Consider the following 25801-nt stretch of genomic DNA (forward strand, 5'->3'; position numbering starts at 1 on the left):
CCAAGCGTCCTCTGTAATATCCTGCCACTAGGAAAGGAAAGCAGAGAGACGTCCGCCCACAGGGAGTTCCGGATGGGGCAGATCGAGCCCCTGCCAGACCAGAGAATCATCTGCCCACCCGGAGCCTGAGCCTGCAGGAGAAGGACATGAGCCCGGGAAAGGAGAACCACCGTCCACCCGGCCATACCCTTCGCCTTTCGCGGCCAAGAAGCAGAAATAGTCAGGAACCCTTCTTCTTGCCCCCAGGAGGTTTCTTACCCTTCCTACCCTTCCCCTTGTTGCCGTTGAAGTGAGGTTGGGACTTGGGCTGTGCAGAAAACTGAGCAGCCGAAGACTTCGCCTTCTTCTTAGGAGGCACTGACCCGTGCGAGGCACTGGCCTTCTCAGCCTGAAACCTCTTCACCAGAAGTGCTGAGGCGACCGAGTCCTCCTTCATATCCTTCTGAACCCAAGGAAGAGCTCCCCTGAACAGGGTAGAGCCCTAGAAGGGGGCATTCAACAAGCGGAAACGGTAGGGTTACTGGACTGGGCGGAATTTCAGAACTGAAAACTGCCTAGCCAACACGGCATTGACGAGCAGAGAACCTGCAAGGCTGCCGTGTCCTGTATGTCGGCTGTTCTGTCTCGGATAACCGACACTCAGGCAAATCGGATACCCTGTATAGACAAACTGTCAGGAAGTCTATGTATGACAGAACTTGGATGGAGAGGTGCAACATTCTCTCCATCCTGTGGTGCTCTTTGGGATCGAGCACCACCTGGTCCACTGATTTGCCGGGCCAGGCAGCCAGCTGTCTCAACTCCAGCTGTGCTGGTTGAGAGGCCAGCTGCCCATCATGTGTGGCATAGTCGGAAGCTGAAGCCTCTGACAATTCACCAACACTGAGCTGCAGACCGACAAACCCGGGAGCACGGGTAGAGAAGGAGTCCTTCTCTAAAACCGGAGCCCGGGCCGTGGCCAGAACCGAAGACATGATATTGCCTTCTGGCAGAGACCGATCTGAGCGAACGGAAGCCCGAGGAGCCACCAGGGAACCCAGAAGGATGGTGGATTCAGGCGCCGACGATGCTGAGGCGGTGGGCAAACCTCCGCCCTGAGAATCCGGGAGATGTTGGCCCGGAGGACCCGCATCCCAGAAAGCACATGCTGAGCCTCGGCTTCAGCAATCTCAGGGCCATCTTCCCCTTGTGAACCCTCTTGGCCCAGGAGAAAGATGAATGACATCGTCTTCCTCTGCCGAGCCCACACCCTCGATGTCCATCTCCTCCTCAATAGAGACCGAAGTGCCCTTTGGAGGAACAGGGGCCGCCAGAGGAGCCATCTCCGCAGAGGGGAACTCCTCTTTATGGCATTTGGACGCAGCGCGACCAACAGCTGTAGCTGTAGGCTTGGGTCGGAGACCCGAAGCCGACCCCTGGGAACAGGAGACCGACGGGTCCGCGCTGGAGGCGGAAGTCCTTAAGGTCTGGCAAACCTTTATAGGACCGGCCAACAAGGCCCCCGAAGTAGCAGAACATTGGGGGGATTCCGCACTGCTATAACATCTCCTAGAGGAGAGACCAACCCCTATGGGTTCCACAAGTGAAGACCCATGGGGTAAAAACCCAAACCCCTGAGGGAATGGGAACGGTCCAGCGGGCCGGGAGTGACCCCAGAACTGGCCAAGGTGGCCTGCCTGAGTCTGGGGCTGGACATCCTGTCCAAAGGACCAGGATGAACCGCCACTCCCACCAGGTGGAAACCCAGACATGTACGGGCTAAGCCCGTAACTGCTGAGTAACTGTTGGTACCCAAAACCATCCGCAGGTTGGCCTGGGCGACCCAGGAATAAGTGCCCGCAGGCACCCCTACTCCCTGAGCCCGGGGAAAGGGAGACCGGAAACCGGACTCCTGGCCTGAAGCCCCAAACCCTTGGAGGAAAACCCCCTGGGAAACCCTGCACTGGGAAATCTGGATTGGGACGGAAGTCCCAGAGCCAGAAGCCTGTGAGGGTGGGAAAACAGACCCTGCGCTGACACCAGGATTAGTGAACTCAAGTGTCACTAATCCCCGTAGCCACAGACAATCCTGACAAAAAGTCTGTGGCCCCTGAACCTATACCCGAAGGCACAGTTCCGGAGTCAAAGCGGCCCCCACCAACGACGCCACCTGGCGTGCCGAGGTCCCTGAAGGAATCAGAGACCTCGACCGGAAGTCCCTTTCCGACGGTAACACCGCCGCCTATCGAGAGCTACCGGCCAATTCGACCCTTGACTGCGCCGAGTCAGGGTCGGGCTGCCCCCCCTACTCCAGGACGCACCTGGACAGGGGAGCCACCCCCTGCTGAAGGGCGGAGCTCGGTGGAACGAGAGCACCCCCAGCAGGAACGCTCTGGTTCAGAACTTCAGGAGGGAGGTCTTAAAAAGCTTACTTCCCTTACCGGAAGAAGAGGACGAATCCCTCTTCCGGCGGAAAGTTAGCTGGAAAGGCATGGGAGCCTAAGCAGCAGACTCCATGTGCAAACAAAGTTCACATAGTGAGGTCTGGCTGTAATGTCGGCAAATGGGACAGGTATCATGGGGTTCCCATTATCTATAGAAATAGGAACATCCATGCGCTGACCCCCGACGTAAACCCGGCACCTTTATCCAGCATCGAAACAATAAAAAATTGTAACAATGAAAACAAGGATAAAAAGTTTTCTAACAATCAAAAAACTACGAACGAGATCATAAAACCTACCGTACGCAGCAAGATTGTACTGCGAAAAAAGAAAACGGTCATACAAAACGGCCGACAAAGCAGCAAGAAAACAATTTCAACTTCACGAAAATCCGAGTGACGAGACAAGTAGTCACGCACTCGAACACGCGGAGGAAAAACACGGCCGGAAACGAAGTTCTCGAACAATCAAAAAACTACGAACGAGAGCACAAAGCCTACCGTACGCAGCAAGATTGCACTGCATAAATAAAACGGCCGTACAACACGGCCGACAAAGCAGCAAGAAAACAAATTCCAACTTCACGCAAATCCGAGCAACGAGACAAGTAGTCACACACTCGAATACGTGGAGGAAAAAACGGCCGGAAATACGGTCAAAATAAACAAATGACAATACTTAATTTCACAATATAAGTTGGGAGATGGGTTTATAGACTACTAATAGAGTAACAATATACTCAAACGACAATGGCAGTACGAAGAGAAGGAGTAAGAAAAGCACTTAGCTCAGACACCTCCGCACTCGTCGGCAGCCATAAAGGTAAGAGGAAGGGAGATCACTCTGCGTTCCTGCCGTGATGGCTCATGGATCGTAGGGAGGGCGGGATTGTTTTTCTTTTGAATCTTTTGTTGTTGGGATACAAAGATGGGTGTAGGTACTGTATTTGCATACTAAAGTTATGGTAATTATTACTGAAATGAAATCACCTTTTCTCTTTTCAAAGGCCACGGGGTCAAATGTGTTAAAATCTTCAAACAACTTCCTCTTACTAACAGAAAAGTCCAGGCTGTTGATATTGTTTCTTTAGCTGAAGTAGATGAATGGCTTCTGATTTGTTCAAATAATTGATCTTGATGTATCATAGACTCCTTATACTACAGTCATCACTACCAGCCTCCTTGACCTATATTCAAACTCTCTTCTGTTGAGTGAGTTGAGATCTTTGCAGGAAATGTGTTTATTTACCAACAATGTCTTTGTAAACTTAAGCATATTTGAGCAATTCATTTTAGGCATATTTAGCCGCTTTCATATATATTTCTTTATTGTCCGATGATTGTTAAAGTCCATGGAACTCTTGTATTATAAAGCATCCATGAGTGATGACAACTTAATTTTGTATAAACAATGCATCTGATTCCCATGTGGCAGAGGGACAAGGCCTAATAAATTGGTGTAAATCTTTCAAATACTTTTCATTTAGTTAAGATGAAGCAATTTCAACAAACTAATTTGGCTGCATGATAGACCCTATGGGCCTTTTGTAATTAGCTTGATGTTTGAATGGATGCCTGATATTTTGGAAAACATTATTTTGTGTTACCAATCTATGCTATCCTGCTGTAATCAGAAGCTAACAGGGCTGAATAATTTCTGTTAGAAATAAAAACAAATCCCTTGAACACTCTTCCATACAGACTCAGATGTGCTGTATTGTAGCTATTTCTGGGGAAAATCAATAATGTTTTGGAATAGTAAGAGATTCTTTCCATCAGACTTGGCAGATACATGTATGTGTAACCAACAACACAGATGTATGTGTGTCAGACTAGACGATACATGTGTGTGTGTCAGACTAGACAGATACATGTATGTGTGTCAGACTAGGAGATACATGTATGTGTGTCAGACTAGGAGATACATGTATGTGTGTCAGACTAGGAAGATACATGTATGGGTGTCAAACTAGGAAGATACATGTATGTGTGTCAGACTAGGAAGATACATGTATGGGTGTCAGACTAGACAGATACTTGTATGTGTGTCAGACTAGGAGATACATGTATGTGTGTCAGACTAGGAGATACATGTATGTGTGTCAGACTAGGAAGATACTAGGAAGATACATGTATGTGTGTCAGACTAGGAAGATACATGTATGGGTGTCAGACTAGACAGATACTTGTATGTGTGTCAGGATAGACAGATACATGTGTGTGTGTCTGACTAGGAAGATATATGTATGTGTGTCTGACTAGACAGATACATGTATGTGTGTCAGACTAGACAAATACATGTATGTGTATCAGACTAGACAGATACATGTATGTGTGTCAGACTAGACAGATACAAGTATGTGTGTCAGACTAGACAGATACATGTATGTGTGTCAGACTAGACAGATACATGTATGTGTGACAGACTAGATAGATACATGTATGTGTGTCAGACTAGACAGATACATTTATGTGTGTCAGACTAGGAAGATACATGTATGTGTGTCAGACTAGGAAGATACATGTATGTGTGTCAGACTAGACAGATACATGTATGTGTGTCAGACTAGGAAGATACATGTATGTGTTAGACTAGACAGATATATGTATGTGTGTAAGATTAGACAGGTACATGTATGTGTATCAGACTAGACAGATACATATATTGATGTGTCAGACTAGGAAGATACATGTATGTGTGTCAGACTAGGAAGATACATGTATGTGTGTGTACATGTATATGTGTCAGACTAGACAGACTATGACAGATAGACAGATACATGTATGTGTGTCAGACTGTCAGACTAGGAAGATACATGTATGCGTGTCAGACTAGACAGATACAAGTATGTGTGTCAGACTAGACAGATACATGTATGTGTGTCAGACTAGACAGATACATGTATGTGTGTCAGACTAGTCAGATACATGTATGTGTGTCAGACTAGACAGATACATGTATGTGTGTCAGACTAGACAGATACATGTATGTGTGTCAGTAGACAGTATACATGTATGTGTGTCAGACTAGACAGATACATGTATGTGTGTCAGACTAGTCAGATACATGTATGTGTGTCAGACTAGACAGATACATGTATGTGTGTCAGACTAGGAAGAGTATCAGACTAGACAGATACATATATGGATGTGTCAGACTAGGAAGATACATGTATGCGTGTCAGACTAGACAGATACATGTATGTGTGTCAGACTAGACAGATACATGTATGTGTGTCAGACTAGACAGATACATGTATGTGTGTCAGACTAGACAGATACATGTATGGATGTGTCAGACTAGGAAGATACATGTATGTGTTAGACTAGACAGATATATGTATGTGTGTCAGACTAGGAAGAGTATCAGACTAGACAGATACATATATAGATGTGTCAGACTAGGAAGATACATGTATGTGTGTCAGACTAGACAGATACATGTATGGATGTGTCAGACTAGGAAGATACATGTATGTGTTACACTAGACAGATATATGTATGTGTGTCAGACTAGACAGATACATGTATGTGTGTCAGACTAGACAGATACATGTATGTGTGTCAGACTAGACAGATACATGTATGTGTGTCAGACTAGACAGATACATGTATGTGTGTCAGACTAGACAGATACATGTATGTGTGTCAGACTATGAAGATACAGACTAGACAGATACATGTATGTGTGTCAGACTAGACAGATACATGTATGTGTTAGACTAGACAGATACATATATGGATGTGTCAGAATAGGAAGATTATGTTTGTGTGTCAGACTAGGCAGATACATTGATGTGTGTCAGACTAGACAGATACATGTATGTGTGTCAGACTAGACAGATACATGTATGTGTGTCAGACTAGAAAGATACATGTATGTGTTAGATACATGTATGTGTGTCAGACTAGACAGATACAAGTATGTGTGTCAGACTAGACAGATACATGTATGTGTGTCAGAATAGATAGATACATGTATGTGTGTCAGACTAGACAGATACAAGTATGTGTGTCAGACTAGACAGATACATGTATGTGTGTCAGACTAGACAGATACATGTATGTGTGTCAGACTAGACAGATACATATATGTATGTGTGTCAGATTAGACAGATACATGTATGTGTGTCAGACTAGACAGATACATGTATGTGTGTCAGACTAGACAGATACAAGTATGTGTGTCAGACTAGACAGATACATGTATGTGTCAGACTAGGAAGAGTATCAGACTAGACAGATACATATATGGATGTGTCAGACTAGACAGATACAAGAATGTGTGTCAGACTAGACAGATACATGTATGTGTGTCAGACTAGACAGATACATGTATATGTTTCAGACTAGACAGATACAAGTATGTGTGTCAGACTAGACAGATACATATATGGATGTGTCAGAATAGGAAGATACATGTATGTGTGTCAGACTAGACAGATACATGTATGTGTGTCAGACTAGAAAGTTACATATATGGATGTATCAGAATAGGAAGATACATGTATGTGTGTCAGACTAGACAGATACATTTATATGTGTCAGACTAGACAGATACATGTATGTGTGTCAGACTAGGAAGATACATGTATGTATGACAGACTAGGAAGATACATAATATAAGAGAAGAGAAAAATCTTAAGTTTCACACATCAAAAACAATGACCCTAGTAGGATTTCTTTTCAAGAATATTACTTTATGGTGTTTTGATTGACAGGTGGAATCACATCGTTGTCCAGTCCTACTCAGTTGTTTGGTCAGCCACAGGTGGCAGCACCGCAGTTCTTCCTCACAGGTCAGTCAGTGCAGGCCGCAGCAGCATCAGCAGCAGGCCAGTGCCACAGTCCAGCATCCTCAATACAGCAGCTTCTCATCCCTGTCTCCACAGGTAGTCACAACTACCAGCCTCCCTGAACCGTAGTCAACACTACCACAGACTCCCTGTACTCTGGTCACCACTACCACAGACACCCTGTACAGTAGTCACCACTACCACAGACACCCTGTACAGTAGTCACCACTACCACAGACTTAACTTTATTCTAGTCACCACTTCGACAGAAACCTGGTACTGTATTCATCACTTCCACAGACACTCTGTACAGTAGTCACCACTACCATAGACACCCTGTACTCTAGTCACCACTACCACAGACACCCTGTACTGTAGTCAACACTACCACAGACTACCTGTACTCTAATCACCACTACCACAGACACCCTGTACAGTAGTCACCACTACCACAGACTCCCTGTATTCTAGTCACCACTACCACAGACTCCCTTTATTTTAGTCACCACTTCCACAGATTCCCTGTACTGTAGTTACCACTAATACAGACACCATGTACTGTGGTCACCACCACTACAGACTTCCTGTACTGTAATCACCACTACCACAGACTCCCTGTAATCTAGTCACCAATACCACACACACCCTGTTCTGTAGTCACCACTACCACAGACACCCTGTACATTAGTCACCACTACCACAGACTCTCTGTACTCTAGTCACCACTACCACAGACTCCCTCTATGCCAGTCACCACTACCACAGACTCCCTGTATTCTAGTCACCACTACAACAGACTCCCTGTATTCTAGTCACCACTGCCACACACACCCTGTTCTGTAGTCACCACTACCACAGACACCCTGTACATTAGTCACCACTACCACAGACTCTCTGTACTCTAGTCACCACTACCACAGACTCCCTCTATGCCAGTCACCGCTACCACAGACTCCCTGTATTCTAGTCACCACTACAACAGACTCCCTGTATTCTAGTCACCACTACCACAGACACCTTGTTCTGTAGTCACCACTACCACAGACTCTCTGTTCTGTAGTCACCACTACCACAGACACCCTGTTCTGTAGTCACCACTACCACAGACTCTCTGATCTGTAGTCACCACTACCACAGACACCTTGCACTGTAGTCACCACTACCACAGACTCCCTGTAATCTAGTCACCAATACCACAGACTCTCTGTTCTGTAGTCACCACTGCCACACACACCCTGTTCTGTAGTCACCACTACCACAGACTTCCTGTATTCTAGCCACCACTACCACAGATTCTCTGTTCTGTAGTCAATACTACCACACACAGCCTGTTCCGTTGTCACCACTACCACAGACTCTCTGTTCTGTAGTCACCACTACCACAGACACCCTGCACTGTAGTCACCACTTCCACAGAAACCTGTTACTACCACAGACTCCCTCTATGCCAGTCACCGCTACAACAGACTCCCTGTATTCTAGTCACCACTACAACAGACTCCCTGTATTCTAGTCACCACTACCACAGACACCCTGTACTGTAGTCACCACCACCACAGACTCCCTGTACTGTAGTCACCATTACCACAGACTCCCTGTACTGTAGTCACATCTACCAGCCTCCTTGTACTGTAGTCATTACTACTACACACACCCTGTTCTGTAGTCACTACTACCACAGACTCTCTGATCTGTAGTCGCCACTACCACAGACACCTTGCACTGTAGTCACCACTACCACAGACTCCCTGTAATCTAGTCACCAATACCACAGACTCTCTGTTCTGTAGTCACCACTGCCACACACACCCTGTTCTGTAGTCACCACTACCATAGACTTCCTGTATTCTAGCCACCACTACCACAGATTCTCTGTTCTGTAGTCAATACTACCACACACAGCCTGTTCCGTTGTCACCACTACCACAGACTCCCTGTACAGTAGTCACCACTACCACAGACTTACTTTATTCTAGTCACCACTTCCACAGAAACCCAGTACTGTTGTCATCACTTCCACAGACTCTCTGTTCTGTAGTCACCACTACCACAGACACCCTGCACTGTAGTCAACACCACCACAGACTCCCTGTATTCTAGTCACCACTACCACAGACACCCTGTACGGTAGTCACCACTACCACAGACTCCCTTTACTGTAGTCACAACTACCAAAGACGCTCTGTACTGTAGTCACCACTACCACAAACTCCCTTTGTTCTAGTCACCACTTCCACAGATTCCCTGTACTGTAGTCATTGTCTATCAGTGACTTCATTACATCTCGGGATATCGATATTCTAGCGATAACGGAGACTTGGCTGGGCTCAACCGTTGATGACCAAATTCTCGCTGAGCTTATACCAACAGGCTATGACATTCTCCACAATGCTAGACAAGGCAGACGTGGTGGCGGAGTGGCTGTTCTGTTTAAGAAAGGATTGAGTGTGAGAAATCTCAATTCCAACAACGAGGATTCCTTTACACACTTTGAGCACATGACGTGTTCCGTCACCACTTGTGATACAAAATTCAGACTGTGCGTCATATACAGGCCTCCCCCTTCTAAACGGAACGGTCTCCGTAACAAAGTCTTCTTTGATGAATGGTCTTCATATCTCGATCAACAGGTTGTAGCGCCACAGGAGCTGATTATCGCTGGCGACCTGAATTTCCACTTGGATGATAACACTAATGTTGATTCCCGACAGTTTGCCGGAATCCTTGACTCCCGGGGGATGACACAACATGTGACAGAAGCTACCCATTCACATGGTCATACACTAGATGTGATTATCACAAGGGGAAATACTTCTAAGGGAAACCTATCTGGTGATCATCTTGCTGTCTATGCCACACTAAATTGTGGTAAACCAAAACGTGCCAGAAAAGAGGTCAGCTTCCGGAAATTCTGCGAAATTTCTGTACCTGATTTCATCAAAGACGTTCAGTCATCTTCAGTCCTTCAGACTACTGACGGTGGAGTTGACTGTCTTGTTGAAGCATATAACTCTGGTATCGAGGCTCTGATCGAGAAACATGCACCTCTTCAGACAAAGGTAATTACTGTCAGACCTAACGCGCCTTGGTACAATGAACAACTTCGTGATGCAAAACAATTGCGGAGGAAGGCGGAGAAACGTTGGCGAAAGACCAAACTAACCATCCATCGCCAGATATACAGAGAACATTGTCGGGCAGTCAGTTCACTACTCATTCAACGTAAGAAGGATTATTATTCAGGAAAAATCACAGAATGTGGATCGGATACAAGACAGCTTTTTAGACTCACCAGAAACCTTATGGGACATACTGGTGAAATCGCCCTACCAAGCTGTTCTTCTGAAAAAATCTTGTCCAACAAGTTCAGTGATTTTTTCCAGGATAAAATCAATACAATCAGGCAAAAGATTGATGTTGTGAACTCAACTTCCGACACTGGCATCTCTGCCATGGATGCCGATATCCAATTCTCTGGTGAACCTTTGACGCAGTTCACTCCAACAACTGAAGAAGAATTGCGCAAGATCATTACAAACTCTCAATCGAAATCCTGTGAGCTGGACCCGCTTCCCACAGTTTTACTGAAGCAATGTCTTGATGCACTGCTCCCCTTGATCACCTTAATCATGAATAAATCATTAGCAGAGTCTAGGGTTCCATTGTGTTTCAAGAAGGCTAATGTAAGACCACTGCTGAAGAAGCCTGGACTGAACAAAGAAGAATTAAAGAACTACCGTCCGGTGTCAAATCTTCCTTTCCTATCTAAGATCTTGGAGAAGATTGTGTCCCAGCGACTTGAGGCTCATCTCAATGCTAACAGTCTTCATGACAACTTGCAATCAGCCTATCGCACAGGACATTCCACTGAGACGGCCCTACTCCGTGTCTACAGTGATATTGCTGCCGCTCTGGATAACAAGTGTAGAGCGGTTCTTATCATGCTTGATCTGTCTGCTACATTTGATGTCATTGACCATGGCACACTGTTCAAGCGTCTGGAGTACTCTTATGGGGTAACTGGTGATGCATTACGCTGGACCCAGTCTTGAATGAACAACGACAGTGCTTTGCCATTGGATCAACTGTTTCAGACAGCAAAACCTTAGACTTCGGAGTTCCTCAGGGGTCCGTTCTGGGACCTAGAAAATACTGTCTTTATTCGAAACCAGTCGGGGAAATTTGTCGTCGTCATAACCTTCAGTACCATTGTTATGCCGACGACACACAAATCTACATGGTTATCAGACCTCAAGACAACTGGGACATAATAGTAGCAAGTCTTGAAGCCTGTCTAAATGACATCAGTGCTTGGATGAATTCAAATATGCTCAAGCTCAATCAGGAAAAGACAGAACTGATCGTCTTTTCCCACAAGTATCAACACACTAAAGGTCTCCAGTTAAAGGTCGATGCCCAAACCATTGAGGCCGTCCAAGCTGTGAGAAACCTTGGTGTACACTTTGATAGCTCTCTGAACATGGAGAAACAGATAAACTCAATTGCCAGTTCCTGTTATCACCAAATCAGAAACATTGGGGGTATCCGTCAGTTCATCACCACAGATGCATGCAAGACATTGGTACATTCTCTTGTTACTTCTTGGTTAGACTATGGTAACGCGTTACTCGTTGGTGTATCTGATACACTAATGAGCCGCCTGCAGAGGGTACAGAACACCGCAGCACGCCTAGTTACCAGTACTCGAAAGAGGGACCACATTACGCCAGTCCTTTACTTATTGCATTGGCTGCCCGTGCGATTCCGGTTACAGTACAAGATTTTGATGTATACATACAAGGCAATAAATGGAACAGCACCATTTATCGGCCGTCACGATCACTACGATCGGAGACAGAATCCTTGTTGTGTGTTCCGAACTCTCGGACTGTGACTTATGGTAACCGATGCTTTGGAAAGGTAGCGGCCACTTTGTGGAACAGCTTACCATCTGCTACTAGAAAGTCAAAATCCCTGGCCAAATTCAAGAGGGATATTAAAACCCACCTGTTTACGTCTGCATTTTAGACTCTCACGCAGACGTCCTGTATATACATACTTTCACCACTACTTACTTGATTTGGTTACTGTGTTACATATGTTGATTACTGTGTTATACATGTTCTGTAAATTTTGTAGTAAGATTATTATGTAATTGTGAAGCGCATTAGAGTATTTTGTCAAAATAGATAGTGCGCTATATAAATGTATATTATTATTATTATTAGTCACCACTACCACAGACTCCCTATACTGTAGTCACCACTACCACAGACACCCTGTACAGTAGTCACCACTACCACAGACTCCCTGTACTTTAGTCGCCGTTACTACAGATGCCCTGTACAGTAGTCACCACTACCACAGACACCCTGTACATTAGTCACCACTACCACAGACACCCTGTACTGTAGTCACCACTACCACAGACTCCCTATACTGTAGTCACCACTACCACAGACACCCTGTACAGTAGTCACCACTACCACAGACTCCCTGTACTTTAATCGCCGTTACTACAGATGACCTGTACAGTAGTCACCACTACCACAGACACCCTGTACATTAGTCACTACTACCACAGACACCCTGTACATTAGTCACCACTTCCACAGACTCTCTGTACTCTAGTCACCACTACCACAGACTCCCTCTATGCCAGTCACCGCTACCACAGACTCCCTGTATTCTAGTCACCACTACAACAGACTCCCTGTATTCTAGTCACCACTACCACAGACACCCTGTACTGTAGTCACCACCACCATAGACTCCCTGTACTGTAGTCACCATTACCACAGACTGCCTGTACTGTAGTCACATCTATCAGCCTCCTTGTACTGTAGTCACCACTACTACACACACCCTGTTCTGTAGTCACCACTACCACAGACTCTCTGTTCTGTAGTCACCACTACCACACACCCTGTTCTGTAGTCACTACTACCACAGACTCTCTGATCTGTAGTCACCACTACCACAGACTCCCTGTAATCTAGTCACCAATACCACAGACTCTCTGTTCTGTAGTCACCACTGCCACACACACCCTGTTCTGTAGTCACCACTACCACAGACTTCCTGTATTCTAGCCACCACTACCACAGATTCTCTGTTCTGTAGTCAATACTACCACACACAGCCTGTTCCGTTGTCACCACTACCACAGACTCCCTGTACAGTAGTCACCACTACTACAGACTTACTTTATTCTAGTCACCACTTCCACAGAAACCCAGTACTGTTGTCATCACTTCCACAGACTCTCTGTTCTGTAGTCACCACTACCACAGACACCCTGCACTGTAGTCAACACCACCACAGACTCCCTGTATTCTAGTCACCACTACCACAAACACCCATGTACGGTAGTCACCACTACCACAGACTCCCTGTACTGTAGTCACAACTACCAAAGACGCTCTGTACTGTAGTCACCACTACCACAAACTCCCTTTGTTCTAGTCACCACTTCCACAGATTCCCTGTACTGTAGTCACCACTAATACAGAAACCGTGTACTGTAGTCACCACTACCACAGACTCCCTGTACTGTAGTCACCACTACCACAGACTCTCTATACTGTAGTCACCACTACCACAGACACCCTGTACAGTAGTCACCACTACCACAGACTCCCTGTAATCTAGTCACCAATACCACAGACTCTCTGTTCTGTAGTCACCACTGCCACACACACCCTGTTCTGTAGTCACCACTACCACAGACCTCCTGTATTCTAGCCACCACTACCACAGATTCTCTGTTCTGTAGTCAATACTACCACACACAGCCTGTTCCGTTGTCACCACTACCACAGACTCCCTGTACAGTAGTCACCACTACCACAGACTAACTTTATTCTAGTCACCACTTCCACAGAAACCCAGTACTGTTGTCATCACTTCCACAGACTCTCTGTTCTGTAGTCACCACTACCACAGACACCCTGCACTGTAGTCAACACCACCACAGACTCTCTATACTGTAGTCACCACTACCACAGACTCCCTGTAATCTAGTCACCAATACCACAGACTCTCTGTTCTGTAGTCACCACTACCACAAACTCCCTTTGTTCTAGTCACCACTTCCACAGATTCCCTGTACTGTAGTCACCACTAATACAGAAACCGTGTACTGTAGTCACCACTACCACAGACACCCTGTACTGTAGTCACCACCACCATAGACTCCCTGTACTGTAGTCACCATTACCACAGACTGCCTGTACTGTAGTCACATCTACCAGCCTCCTTGTACTGTAGTCACCACTACTACACACACCCTGTTCTGTAGTCACCACTACCACAGACTCTCTGATCTGTAGTCACCACTACCACAGACACCTTGCACTGTAGTCACCACTACCACAGACTCCCTGTAATCTAGTCACCAATACCACAGACTCTCTGTTCTGTAGTCACCACTGCCACACACACCCTGTTCTGTAGTCACCACTACCACAGACCTGTATTCTAGCCACCACTACCACAGATTCTCTGTTCTGTAGTCAATACTACCACACACAGCCTGTTCCGTTGTCACCACTACCACAGACTCTCTGTTCTGTAGTCACCACTACCACAGACACCTTGCACTGTAGTCACCACTACCACAGACTCCCTGTAATCTAGTCACCAATACCACAGACACCCTGTACAGTAGTCATCACTACCACAGACACCCTGTACTGTAGTCACCACTATCACAGACACCCTGTCATCTAGTCACCAATACCACAGACTGTCTGTACTTATCTAATTGTGTCATACAACTTTTTATTTGTTCAGTATCTGTATTTTTAAAAACACTTGATGTTTTGTCAGCTTAACATATCATTTTTCATTTTATTAGATATATGAAATTAATATCAAGCTGTTCTACAGATACATATTTTTCCTCAACTCCTTTTCTACATATTGTCAAAACTGGTTCTTTTTCAGTCCATTATGTCTGGGTGGGTTTCAATCAGATTTGTTCAGAAAGAGCAGGGGTAGGCAATTATTTCTTGAATTCAGAAATTTGATTTGACCCTCAGGGAGTGGGGTGGGGGGGAAGCACCCTAAATGGGGATTTTAGCTAATGCCTTCTGTAAATGGGGATTTTAGCTAAAATTTGGCTTTAAAAACCAACTTTTTCAGTATGTCTCAGCTTATTTCAACCAAATACGGTCTGAAACATCAGTAGGGGTGAGCATTTATTTGTGAAATTTAGGAAGTTGGTTCAACTGATTGAGGGCGGGGCTCCATATGGAGAATTTGCTGAAATTTTCTTTAAAGACCCTACTTTTTCTTCACGCCTAGACATGTAACAACAAAATTGGTCAGACACATCATTAGGGATGGGCTATCATTTCTTAAATTCAGAAAGTTTATTATATCTCAAGGGACTGGGGATTAGCATTCTGAATGAGGAATTTGAAAGGAAAATTTTCTTTTAAAACTCTGCTCTTTCAAATATGGTCTGAATCATCACTATGGGATGTGAATTATTTCATAGATTCAGGAAGCTGAATTAACATCTGAGGGATGGAGTCCAAAATGGATTAGTTAGCATAAATTTTGCCTCTATTTTAAATTCCCACAAACTTTCCATGGTTGGCCACAAACGTTTTGACATTTCCAGACTCGATTGTCCACACAGCTTATCAAGGCAGGAATGTTTGCACAGTATTTTCTTGCTTGGATGTTAACACATTATTTCCAGGCTGAATTAATCATTTCCCAGCTGAAATATTCACACTGCATTTCTAGACAGGCAGTTTAGCTCATCATTTTCAGAATGGAATGTTAACAAATTATTTCCAGACTGAAATGTTCACAATGCAATTTTAGACATGGATGTTCACACAATATCTCCAGGTATTATAACATCCTACCTGAAGCTTCACTGAACAGCTGGGTAGGATGACATCTGAACCCTTTCGGCACCAAATATCTCTCAAAATGTACAGCTCAGCGCCAAATATTTTTCACTATGCACAGCTCAGCGCCAAATATTTCTCACAATGTACAGCTCAGCGCCAAATATAATAAAAATATATATAATAAAGATATAAAAATTGTCTACCAAAGTTGCCTACAGCGGCCTGGCAGATGTCGACTTTAGTCGCCTTCGGCGGCCTGTCTGCATGTAGATTTCAGTCAACTTTAGTCGCCTACGGTGCCGAAAGGGTTAATGACAGATAGTGATGCTTCACTGCACAGCTGGGTAGGATGACTCTGAAGAGATCCAGATGAATTCCTGGGTGCTACGCTCCAACTAATGTGATGATTCTTAAGTAAAAGCACACTGTCAATATGTTTATTTGAAATGATAATTTTATGATACTCTTTGTATGTTTACCTTATATATAACATTCCATTTAATTTCTAAACTGATTATGTGTTACTGTTTTTATAGGTAATGGAGCTCAGCAGTTTATTAGTATCCCTGTGTCCCTGGCAGCTGGTGGTAACCAACAGATACAGCTGCTTACCACCTCAAATGGCCAAATCATCGCCACGAACCTTGCAAACATACCTGGTCTCACCCAACCTCTCAACCTCAATATCAACAACACTGGTATGTCAAGTTATCCACCCGAGCATGCAACAAAGCACTATATCATGTACTCATCAACTGATGTTTTTATCTTAACAGTATTGACCTTAAACATAATAAAGGGTTTTCTATGGTCATCATAGGTGGTTGGCATCAAAGTGGTCATCATTGGCCACTAGTATCAAAGTGGTCATCATCGGTCACTGGTATCAAAGTGGTCATCATCGGTCACTGGTATCAAAGTGGTCATCATCGGTCACTGGTATCAAAGTGGTCATCATCAGTCACTGATATAAAAGTGGACAGGTATCAAAGCTACTGCAAATCACTTGGATTTAGTTATCACTTTGTTTAGCATACTTACCACTTCAGACATATTTGTGATAACATTTTTATGGATCAATATTGGTAACTGAATCAGCATGGATATCTTCCAAGAATTATATCTGTACAAATAATCAGGAGGATTTTATGAAAATAAATCCCCTGTGAAATTTAAGTGATTTACAGTAACACTTGACCTCCTTTAACATGAGAATATGTTTTAGTGTGTATATTTTATGTTTAGGTGCACATCAAGCCCAGAATTCCACCAATAACTCGAGTCACCAACAGGCCAACAGTCTGGGACTAGCCAATCAGCTTGGTTCTCTACCTCAACTGCTGACAACTGGAGCACAGGGACAAATCCTAGCTGTGGGTCCTCAGGTATTCACTTCTTTCTCTCTTGACCAACTTGCTGGAGGGTAATGAAGAAATATAATGTTGGAATTGGGGAAAATTATCATTACATTTATAGGAAAGATTCTAAGATGTTTATAAAACAGTACATTTGTAGGACAGATTCTGAGGAGATGTTTATATAACAGTACATTTATAGGAAAGATTCTAAGATGTTTATAAAACAGTACATTTGTAGGACAGATTCTGAGATGTTTATAAAACAGTACATTTGTAGGACAGATTCTGAGGAGATGTTTATATAACAGTACATTTGTAGGACAGATACTTAGGAGATGTTTATAGAACAGTACATTTGTAGGACAGATTCTGAGATGTTTATAGAATAGTACATTTGTAGGACAGATTCTGATGAGATGTTTATAAAACAGTACATTTGTAGGACAGATTCTGAGGAGATGTTTATATAACAGTACATTTGTAGGACAGATTCTGAGGAGATGTTTATAGAACAGTACATTTGTAGGACAGATTCTGAGGAGATGTTTATATAACAGTACATTTGTAGGACAGATTCTGAGGAGATGTTTATATAACAGTACATTTGTAGGACAAATTCTGAGGAGATGTATATATATAATAGTACATTTGTAGGACAGATTCTGAGGAGATGTTTATAGAACAGTACATTTGTAGGACAGATTCTGAGTAGATGTTTATAGAACAGTACATTTGTAGGACAGATTCTGAGATGTTTATAGAACAGTACATTTGTAGGACATATTCTGAGGAGATGTTTATATAACAGTACATTTGTAGGACAGATTCTGAGGAGATGTTTATATAATAGTACATTTGTAGGACAGATTCTGAGGAGATGTTTATATAACAGTACATTTGTAGGACAGATTCTGAGATGTTTATAGAACAGTACATTTGTAGGACATATTCCTAGGAGATGTTTATATAATAGTACATTTGTAGGACAGATTCTGAGGAGATGTTTATATAACAGTACATTTGTAGGACAGATTCTGAGGAGATGTTTATAGAACAGTACATTTGTAGGACAGATTCTGAGATGTTTATAAAACAGTACATTTGTAGGACAGATTCTGAGGAGATGTTTATATAACAGTACATTTGTAGGACAGATTCTGAGATGTTTATAGAACAGTACATTTGTAGGACAGATTCTGAGATGTTTATAGAACAGTACATTTGTAGGACAGATTCTGAGGAGATGTTTATATAACAGTACATTTGTAGGACAGATTCTGAGGAGATGTTTATAGAACAGTACATTTGTAGGACAGATTCTGAGATGTTTATAGAACAGTACATTTGTTGGACAGCTTCTGAGATTTTATAGAACAGTACATTTGTAGGACATATTCTGAGGAGATGTTTATATAAAAGTACATTTGTAGGACAGATTCTGAGGAGATGTTTATATAACAGTACATTTGTAGGACAGATTCTGAGATGTTTATAGAACAGTACATTTGTAGGACAGATTCTGAGATGTTTATAGAACAGTACATTTGTAGGACATATTCTGAGGAGATGTTTATATAACAGTACATTTGTAGGACAGATTCTGAGATGTTTATAGAACAGTACATTTGTAGGACAGATTCTGAAATGTTTATAGAACAGTACATTTGTAGGACATATTCTGAGGAGATGTTTATATAACAGTACATTTGTAGGACAGATTCTGAGGAGATGTTTATAGAACAGTACATTTGTAGGACAGATTCTGAGGAGATGTTTATATAATAGTACATTTGTAGGACATATTCTGAGGAGATGTTTATAGAACAGTACATTTGTAGGACAGATTCTGAGGAGATGTTTATAGAACAGTACATTTGTAGGACAGATCCTGAGGAGATGTTTATATAACAGTAGATCTGTAGGACAGATTCTGAGGAGATGTTTATATAACAGTACATTTGTAGGACATATTCTGAGATGTTTATAAAACAGTACATTTGTAGGACAGATTCTGAGGAGATGTTTATATAACAGTACATTTGTAGGACAGATTCTGAGGAGATGTTTATATAATAGTACATTTGTAGCACAGATTCTGAGGAGATGTTTATATAATAGTACATTTGTAGCACAGATTCTGAGGAGATGTTTATAGAACAGTACATTTGTAGGACAGATTCTGAATAGACATATTTATATACAGTATAAGTAAAACTCTCCATGAATGGATATCAAGTATATTGATATTTATTATAGAATATTGACAAGATACATTTATTTGTTTCACAGGTAATCAACCCACTCTCCTTGACACAGCCTACACTCGCTTCTTCTGCCAACAATTCACTGACCCAAGTCTCTCAAACTAATGGTCAGCTAACGGCCAATCACAGTACAGTGTCTGCTCATCACACAGCCATCCGTCATGCCCATACCAACAGCCAACCTGTGGTAGCACCAGTCGTGTCCTCGCCCCCCAGATTGCCCACACAAGTCCTCACTCCAACAGTCACCTCCGATGTTCTCCCACCCAACGTCAGTCAACTGCTTCCAAGTGAGTGTCACTGGGTGTGGGAAATTAGCAACCAGCAAACCAAAACGAAACGTATATACATTTATTTACTATGCAAGCAAAATAAACAAACAAAAAGCTACGAAGAACACACCACACCACTTCACCTTACCACACTCATACTTTCCTCTTACACTAACGATACGGAAGCACCCTTTAGTAATTATACTATATACTAAAACCTGAGAAATTATCTCTAAATGAATATTACAGTCTCTTGTTGTACGTTCATAAACTTAGCGCCACAACGTTACACGGTGACCCCTCCGTGAACCACATCAGTCAAGGTAGTGTTATTATCAGGTTCCTTTGGTTATAACAATTTCATCAAGGTCCTGATTCTGGTCACTAACTCCTTACGAAGGCCTCAGTATATTTAAGGTCACATATAGAGGTACATCAACTCCTAGGTAGCTTCATCCTGAACACCCTGGATACAGAGTCTTGGTTCTCAGAAAAATGCCACACTGCCTCTCGGACACACAGTCCTGGTTCTCAGAAACATGGCTAACAGCCTCTCGGACACACAGTCCTTGTTCTCAGAAACATGGCTAACAGCCTCTCGGACACACAGTCCTGGTTCTCAGAAACATGGCACACAGCCTCTCTGACACAGTGCTGGTTCTCAGAAACATGGAACACAGCCTTTCGGGCACACAGCCTCTCGGACACACAGTGCTGGTTCTCAGAAATGTGGCACACAGCCTCTCGGACACACAGTGCTGGTTCTCAGAAATGTGGCACACAGCCTCTACGACACACAGTCCTGGTTCTCAGAAATGTGGCACACAGCCTCTCTGACACAGTGCTGGTTCTCAGAAATATGGCACACAGCCTCTCGGACACACAGTCCTGGTTCTCCGTAATATGACACACGGCCTCTCGGACACACAGTCCTGGTTCTCAGGAACATGGCACACAGCCTCTCCGACACACGGACCCACAACTATATTCTCCGGACACACAGTCTTAGACAAAACCGCTACAGTTTCATGGACACAAAGTCCTGATCGTCTCATGGACACACAGTCCTAGACAGACAACATAGCACACAGCCCACACAGCTTTGAAGCACATAACTTGGAAAATAACATATTTACAGGCACACAGCCATCATTAGCACCCAGCTAATAAAATGTCATACTGACAGGTACCAGTTCTAGGCTCCCAACATTAATTCCTGGAATCAGGCTAGCAACCCTCCCAACAGTACTCCAAATATTCATGGTGACGAGCCCTGGACAACACAATCTCCAGTTTTGGAGTTCTGTCTGGTACTGCCTAATCCCACTTAGGGTTTCCCACAGAATACCTTGTGAGTGCATGCTTAGCACAAGTTCCCCAACTTACGTGAGACCTGCCTGGTGCCTAAGCTGGCCCAAACTGGCCTGACAAGTTCACAGTTATCTGAGGCGCAGCCCGTGCATAACAGGTATGTGAATGACCTGTCACGGTAGAGTAACCTCACTTATAGTGACACAGTTGTAAACATTGTTGAAAAATATTTAGAAATATCCTGACAGTGAATGAATGTAAATTACAAATTTTGTATTTCTATGACAATGAGATCATTCTTCGAGATCACCCAGTCCTTTGTGTTTCTATAACAATGAGATCATTCTTGGAGATCACCCAGTCCTTTGTGTTTCTATAACAATGAGATCATTCTTGGAGATCACCCAGTCCTTTGTGTTTCTATGACAAAGAGATTATTCTTGGGGATCACCCAGTCCTTTGTGTTTCTATGACAATGAGATCATTCTTGGAGATCACCCAGTCCTTTGTGTTTCTATAACAACTAGATCATTCTTGGAGATCACCCAGTCCTTTGTGTTTCTATGACAACAGTTCATGTGTGATCACCAAGTCCATTGTGTTTCTATAACGACTAGATCATTCTTGGAGATCACCCAGTCCTTTGTGTTTCTATGACAACAGTTCATGCGTGATCACCAAGTCCATTGTGTTTCTATGACAATGAGATCATTCTTGGAGATCACCCAGTCCTTTGTGTTTCTATAACAACTAGATCATTCTTGGGGATCACCCAGCCCTTTGTGTTTCTATGACAACAGTTAATGCGTGATCACCAAGTCCATTGTGTTTCTATAACAATGAGTTCATTCTTGGAGATCACCCAGTCCTTTGTGTTTCTATAACAAAGAGATCATTCTTGGAGATCACCCAGTCCTTTGTGTTCCTATGACAATGAGATCATTCTTGGAGATCACCCAGTCCTTTGTGTTTCTATGACAATGAGGTCATTCTTGGGGATCACCCAGTCCTTGGTGTACCTATGACAATGAGATCATTCTTGGAGATCACCCAGTCCTTTGTGTGCCTATGACAATGAGATCAAATAGGTGATCATGAATTTGTTATATGTTTTGAAGTCTCTGTTGCAATCTCTTTCAGGTTGGGTTGGTCAAATCATTATGTCTTGAAGTTATGTATTTATGAAAAGAACCAGTTAAGATATATATATTGTTTAGTTTGGTTTGACTATTTGAAACAGTAACTGTTCTTATTTTGTGCCATTGATATGAGACCTGAACAGCTATTCAGTTGAGCAATGTTTGAAGTAATTTCCATTTGGTTTTGTTCTAGCTTGTCCGTCAGTTTTTAGCTTTTTTTCCCAACCTTGATAGGCTTTAAAATCATAACATGAGATTATTATTTCATGAACGAAATTTTGATTCAATGATTATTTCAACAACAATTTCCCCTCGGATTAAAAGCTCGAGGGCATATTGTTTTTGTGCCGTCTGTTTGTCTGTTGCTAACTTCAACATTGCCCATAACAATTGCACTATAACAGGTAGGGCTTTCATATTTGGCATGTGTGTTCCTTGTGATAAGACCTGTTGTTGATCATGTGACCTTGACTGTAACCTGTAGCCTACATTTGAAATTTTGAAAAATCATCACCACAACAAAGACATCAGTGTTTCACAAAGTCTGCTGCTATTTTAATGTCCCACTTCAGAATTGTATTGCAAGCTGGTGCATAGTGTTTCATAAACACGTTTTTTTTACTTATTTTTTCTTATGTATGAATATTTCTTTAGCACATTTAATCAATCTTGCTTACTTAATAGGTTGTTGTATTTTAAGCCCTTCATCATCAGGTGGGACTGATCAGAAAAACAAAATGGCAGACTAGAGATCATCTAGGATTTCAATAGTGAAAGTATTTTATCACTATTTCTTAAGAAGCACTCAATGGATCTCTTTAAAGTTTCATTTATTGGTTCCCCTAACGTCCCTAGTCGCGCCCATTTTATTTTGGAAGTGATTGAAAAAACGAAATGACTTGCAGGGGATCATATAGGATTTGACAATTGAAAAGGAATTTTCAAATTTTTTATCATTAAGAGCAAAAATAGAAAAAAGAAGAGAAAAGAAACAGAACTGAAAGTGTAAATGATATGCACAATCAAATAAAAAGAATAATGTTTTTACTGTGATGTCCCTTTGATGTATAATGTAATGTGTGGTTTGATTTTTTGACTTTAGGTTAACAGTACAACATTTTTATCTATCTGAATCTTATCTTCAAGTTAACCTTTCAGACACAGTAGGAAATTCTACAGAGAGCACCACTGTAGATGGGATAAACCTCGATGAGATCAAAGAATTTGCCAAACAGTTTAAAATCCGGAGACTGTCTTTAGGGCTGACTCAAACACAAGTAGGTCAGGCACTAAGTGCAACAGAGGGGCCTGCATACAGCCAGTCAGCTATCTGTAGGTAAGTACATCTTTGTAGAGATTGATCTCAACCCTGTATCAAGAATCTCTCGCTTTTAATCTGTAATTCCTTTAGTAAAATTCCAGATGATGTTTATACAAATTTTAGACTATGGCACAAAGATTTATTTTAGATAATTTCTGAGTTATCTAAAGTTTCAGATTATTTTTTCATTTCATTCAGATTTGAGAAATTAGACATAACACCAAAGAGTGCCCAGAAGATCAAACCAGTTCTGGAACGGTGGATGCTTGAGGCAGAAGAACGGTATAAGAATGGAGTGTCAAATCTTACTGACTTTATAGGCAGCGAACCATCAAAGAAACGGAAGCGAAGAACTTCCTTCACTCCCCAGGCTCTTGAAGTTCTCAACCAGTTTTTTGAGAGGAATACACATCCTTCAGGTAATGCATATTGTACAGATTTATTTTAATGTGTTCAGCATTTCTTACTTACTCAAGGAAAAGTTTGCTCCTTTTTTCAATGTAAATAAATATGTATGTATTGATGTAACAGAGTCGGTTTTCTTTTGGGGTCCCTGGTACAAATAAATGCGACGGATGAGATGGTGGTCTAGTGTCTTCATTTATTTTTTTTTATTTACTCATCTCATACTTAATCCCTACAACAAAACAAATAACATTGTAGAGTAACTAAAGGTAAAAGCAACTATATGAACAATTATGAACAGAACATTCGGACCGGTACGCGTTATTAAAAGATACATTTCACACCAAATATTATTTAAAATCCACAAATCAAATTATCACAACATAGCATATGTATATAAAGATTACTCACTTGGCATGTGGTGCCCAGGACATTTCATCGGCAATGAATTGAAAAATATAGTTGATTTAGAGAGGGAATGTATATGTTCCTCTACCGGCAGTCAAAATCTTTATGGGGCTTTTGGCGGTAATGAGAAAGAAAGAAAGAAAATAAAAGAAAAAGACCAGCACGCATGTCCAGTACTGTATCCGTCACCTGTCAAACCTGTTTACCTACATACGTCACACAAACTCACTCTCCGGACATTCACGAACTACACATACAGTATACATAATAGGACTTTCACAATACAAAGCACATCATGGGATACACCCCCCATATAGAAGTAACACGACGAGTGCACCACACGTACAATGCAAAACACAACACAACATGGGATACTCCCGTCGTAAATATGGCAAGACGAGCACAGTAGAAATACATTAACATATTAAAATAATTTAAATGGGTGTCACATTGAAGTATCACAAACTGTATGTGGTGACAATTTGGATGAGGTGTCTTGTTTGTGTACATGACAGAGCATAAAAATATCTTATGTTGGAATCAGGAAAACTCTATAATACTAATTTTTGGCTCAGGGTTAATACTCGACCAAACTCAAAACTACACTATGAGAATAAATCATTGTCTAAAAGGATATATTGGTTACCAATTAATTTTCTTTGTATGTATCCTACAAAGTGCTTTATCAACTTCACCTTAATAGTTTTATTTTAATCTGATTGGCTCAAGACTTATTGATGTTCTTTTTGGAAGGAGTATCTATTTGTTGACAACAGAAAATTTCTTACATTTTGGAATTTTTCATTTTTGTTTTAGGTGCGGAAATGACAGAGCTATCAGAAAAGTTGAACTATGATCGAGAAGTGATTCGCGTGTGGTTCTGCAACAAAAGACAAGCATTAAAAAACACCATTAAAAAACTTAAACAGGAGACACCCTGACATAGGGTTTGGTCTCTGCAAATTTGATTGGTCAAATCATTGTCAACCTCTTCTTTCCCAGGATTTGATTGGCCAAACCAACTTAGGTCAGCCATTGTCTTCTCAGAAGAATTGAAGAGTTTCATTGGCTATTTGAAAAGAAATGAACCACCTTTTGTACACCAAAGGGATTTATTGGCCAATGTTTCCAAGGATTTGATTGGTTGGATTTACAGAACCAATAGGATCATTCAAAAATTTTGATTCAGTTTCAGGGATAAATGCAGCTACAAGTGTGTGACCCATTTATAGGTA

General features: G+C 42.3%; 1 protein-coding gene across 1 annotated transcript; it reads left to right on the top strand.

Annotated features, from left to right (window-relative positions):
* Positions 1 to 7143: 7143 nt before the first annotated feature.
* On the top strand, positions 7144 to 25507 carry LOC132561721 (POU domain, class 6, transcription factor 1-like; the record flags this gene model as incomplete). Its single annotated transcript, XM_060226423.1, has 7 exons — positions 7144 to 7314; positions 16625 to 16786; positions 17334 to 17473; positions 19736 to 20000; positions 23579 to 23768; positions 23952 to 24172; positions 25383 to 25507. Coding segments are annotated over 7 exons (1274 nt in total), but the record flags the coding sequence as incomplete, so codon positions are not given.
* Positions 25508 to 25801: the final 294 nt, after the last annotated feature.

The sequence above is a fragment of the Ylistrum balloti genome, unplaced genomic scaffold (assembly GCF_031769215.1).
Source record: "Ylistrum balloti isolate Yb309-2 unplaced genomic scaffold, AGI_CSIRO_Ybal_v1 Utg371268, whole genome shotgun sequence".
Taxonomy (NCBI): Eukaryota; Metazoa; Mollusca; class Bivalvia; order Pectinida; family Pectinidae; genus Ylistrum; species Ylistrum balloti.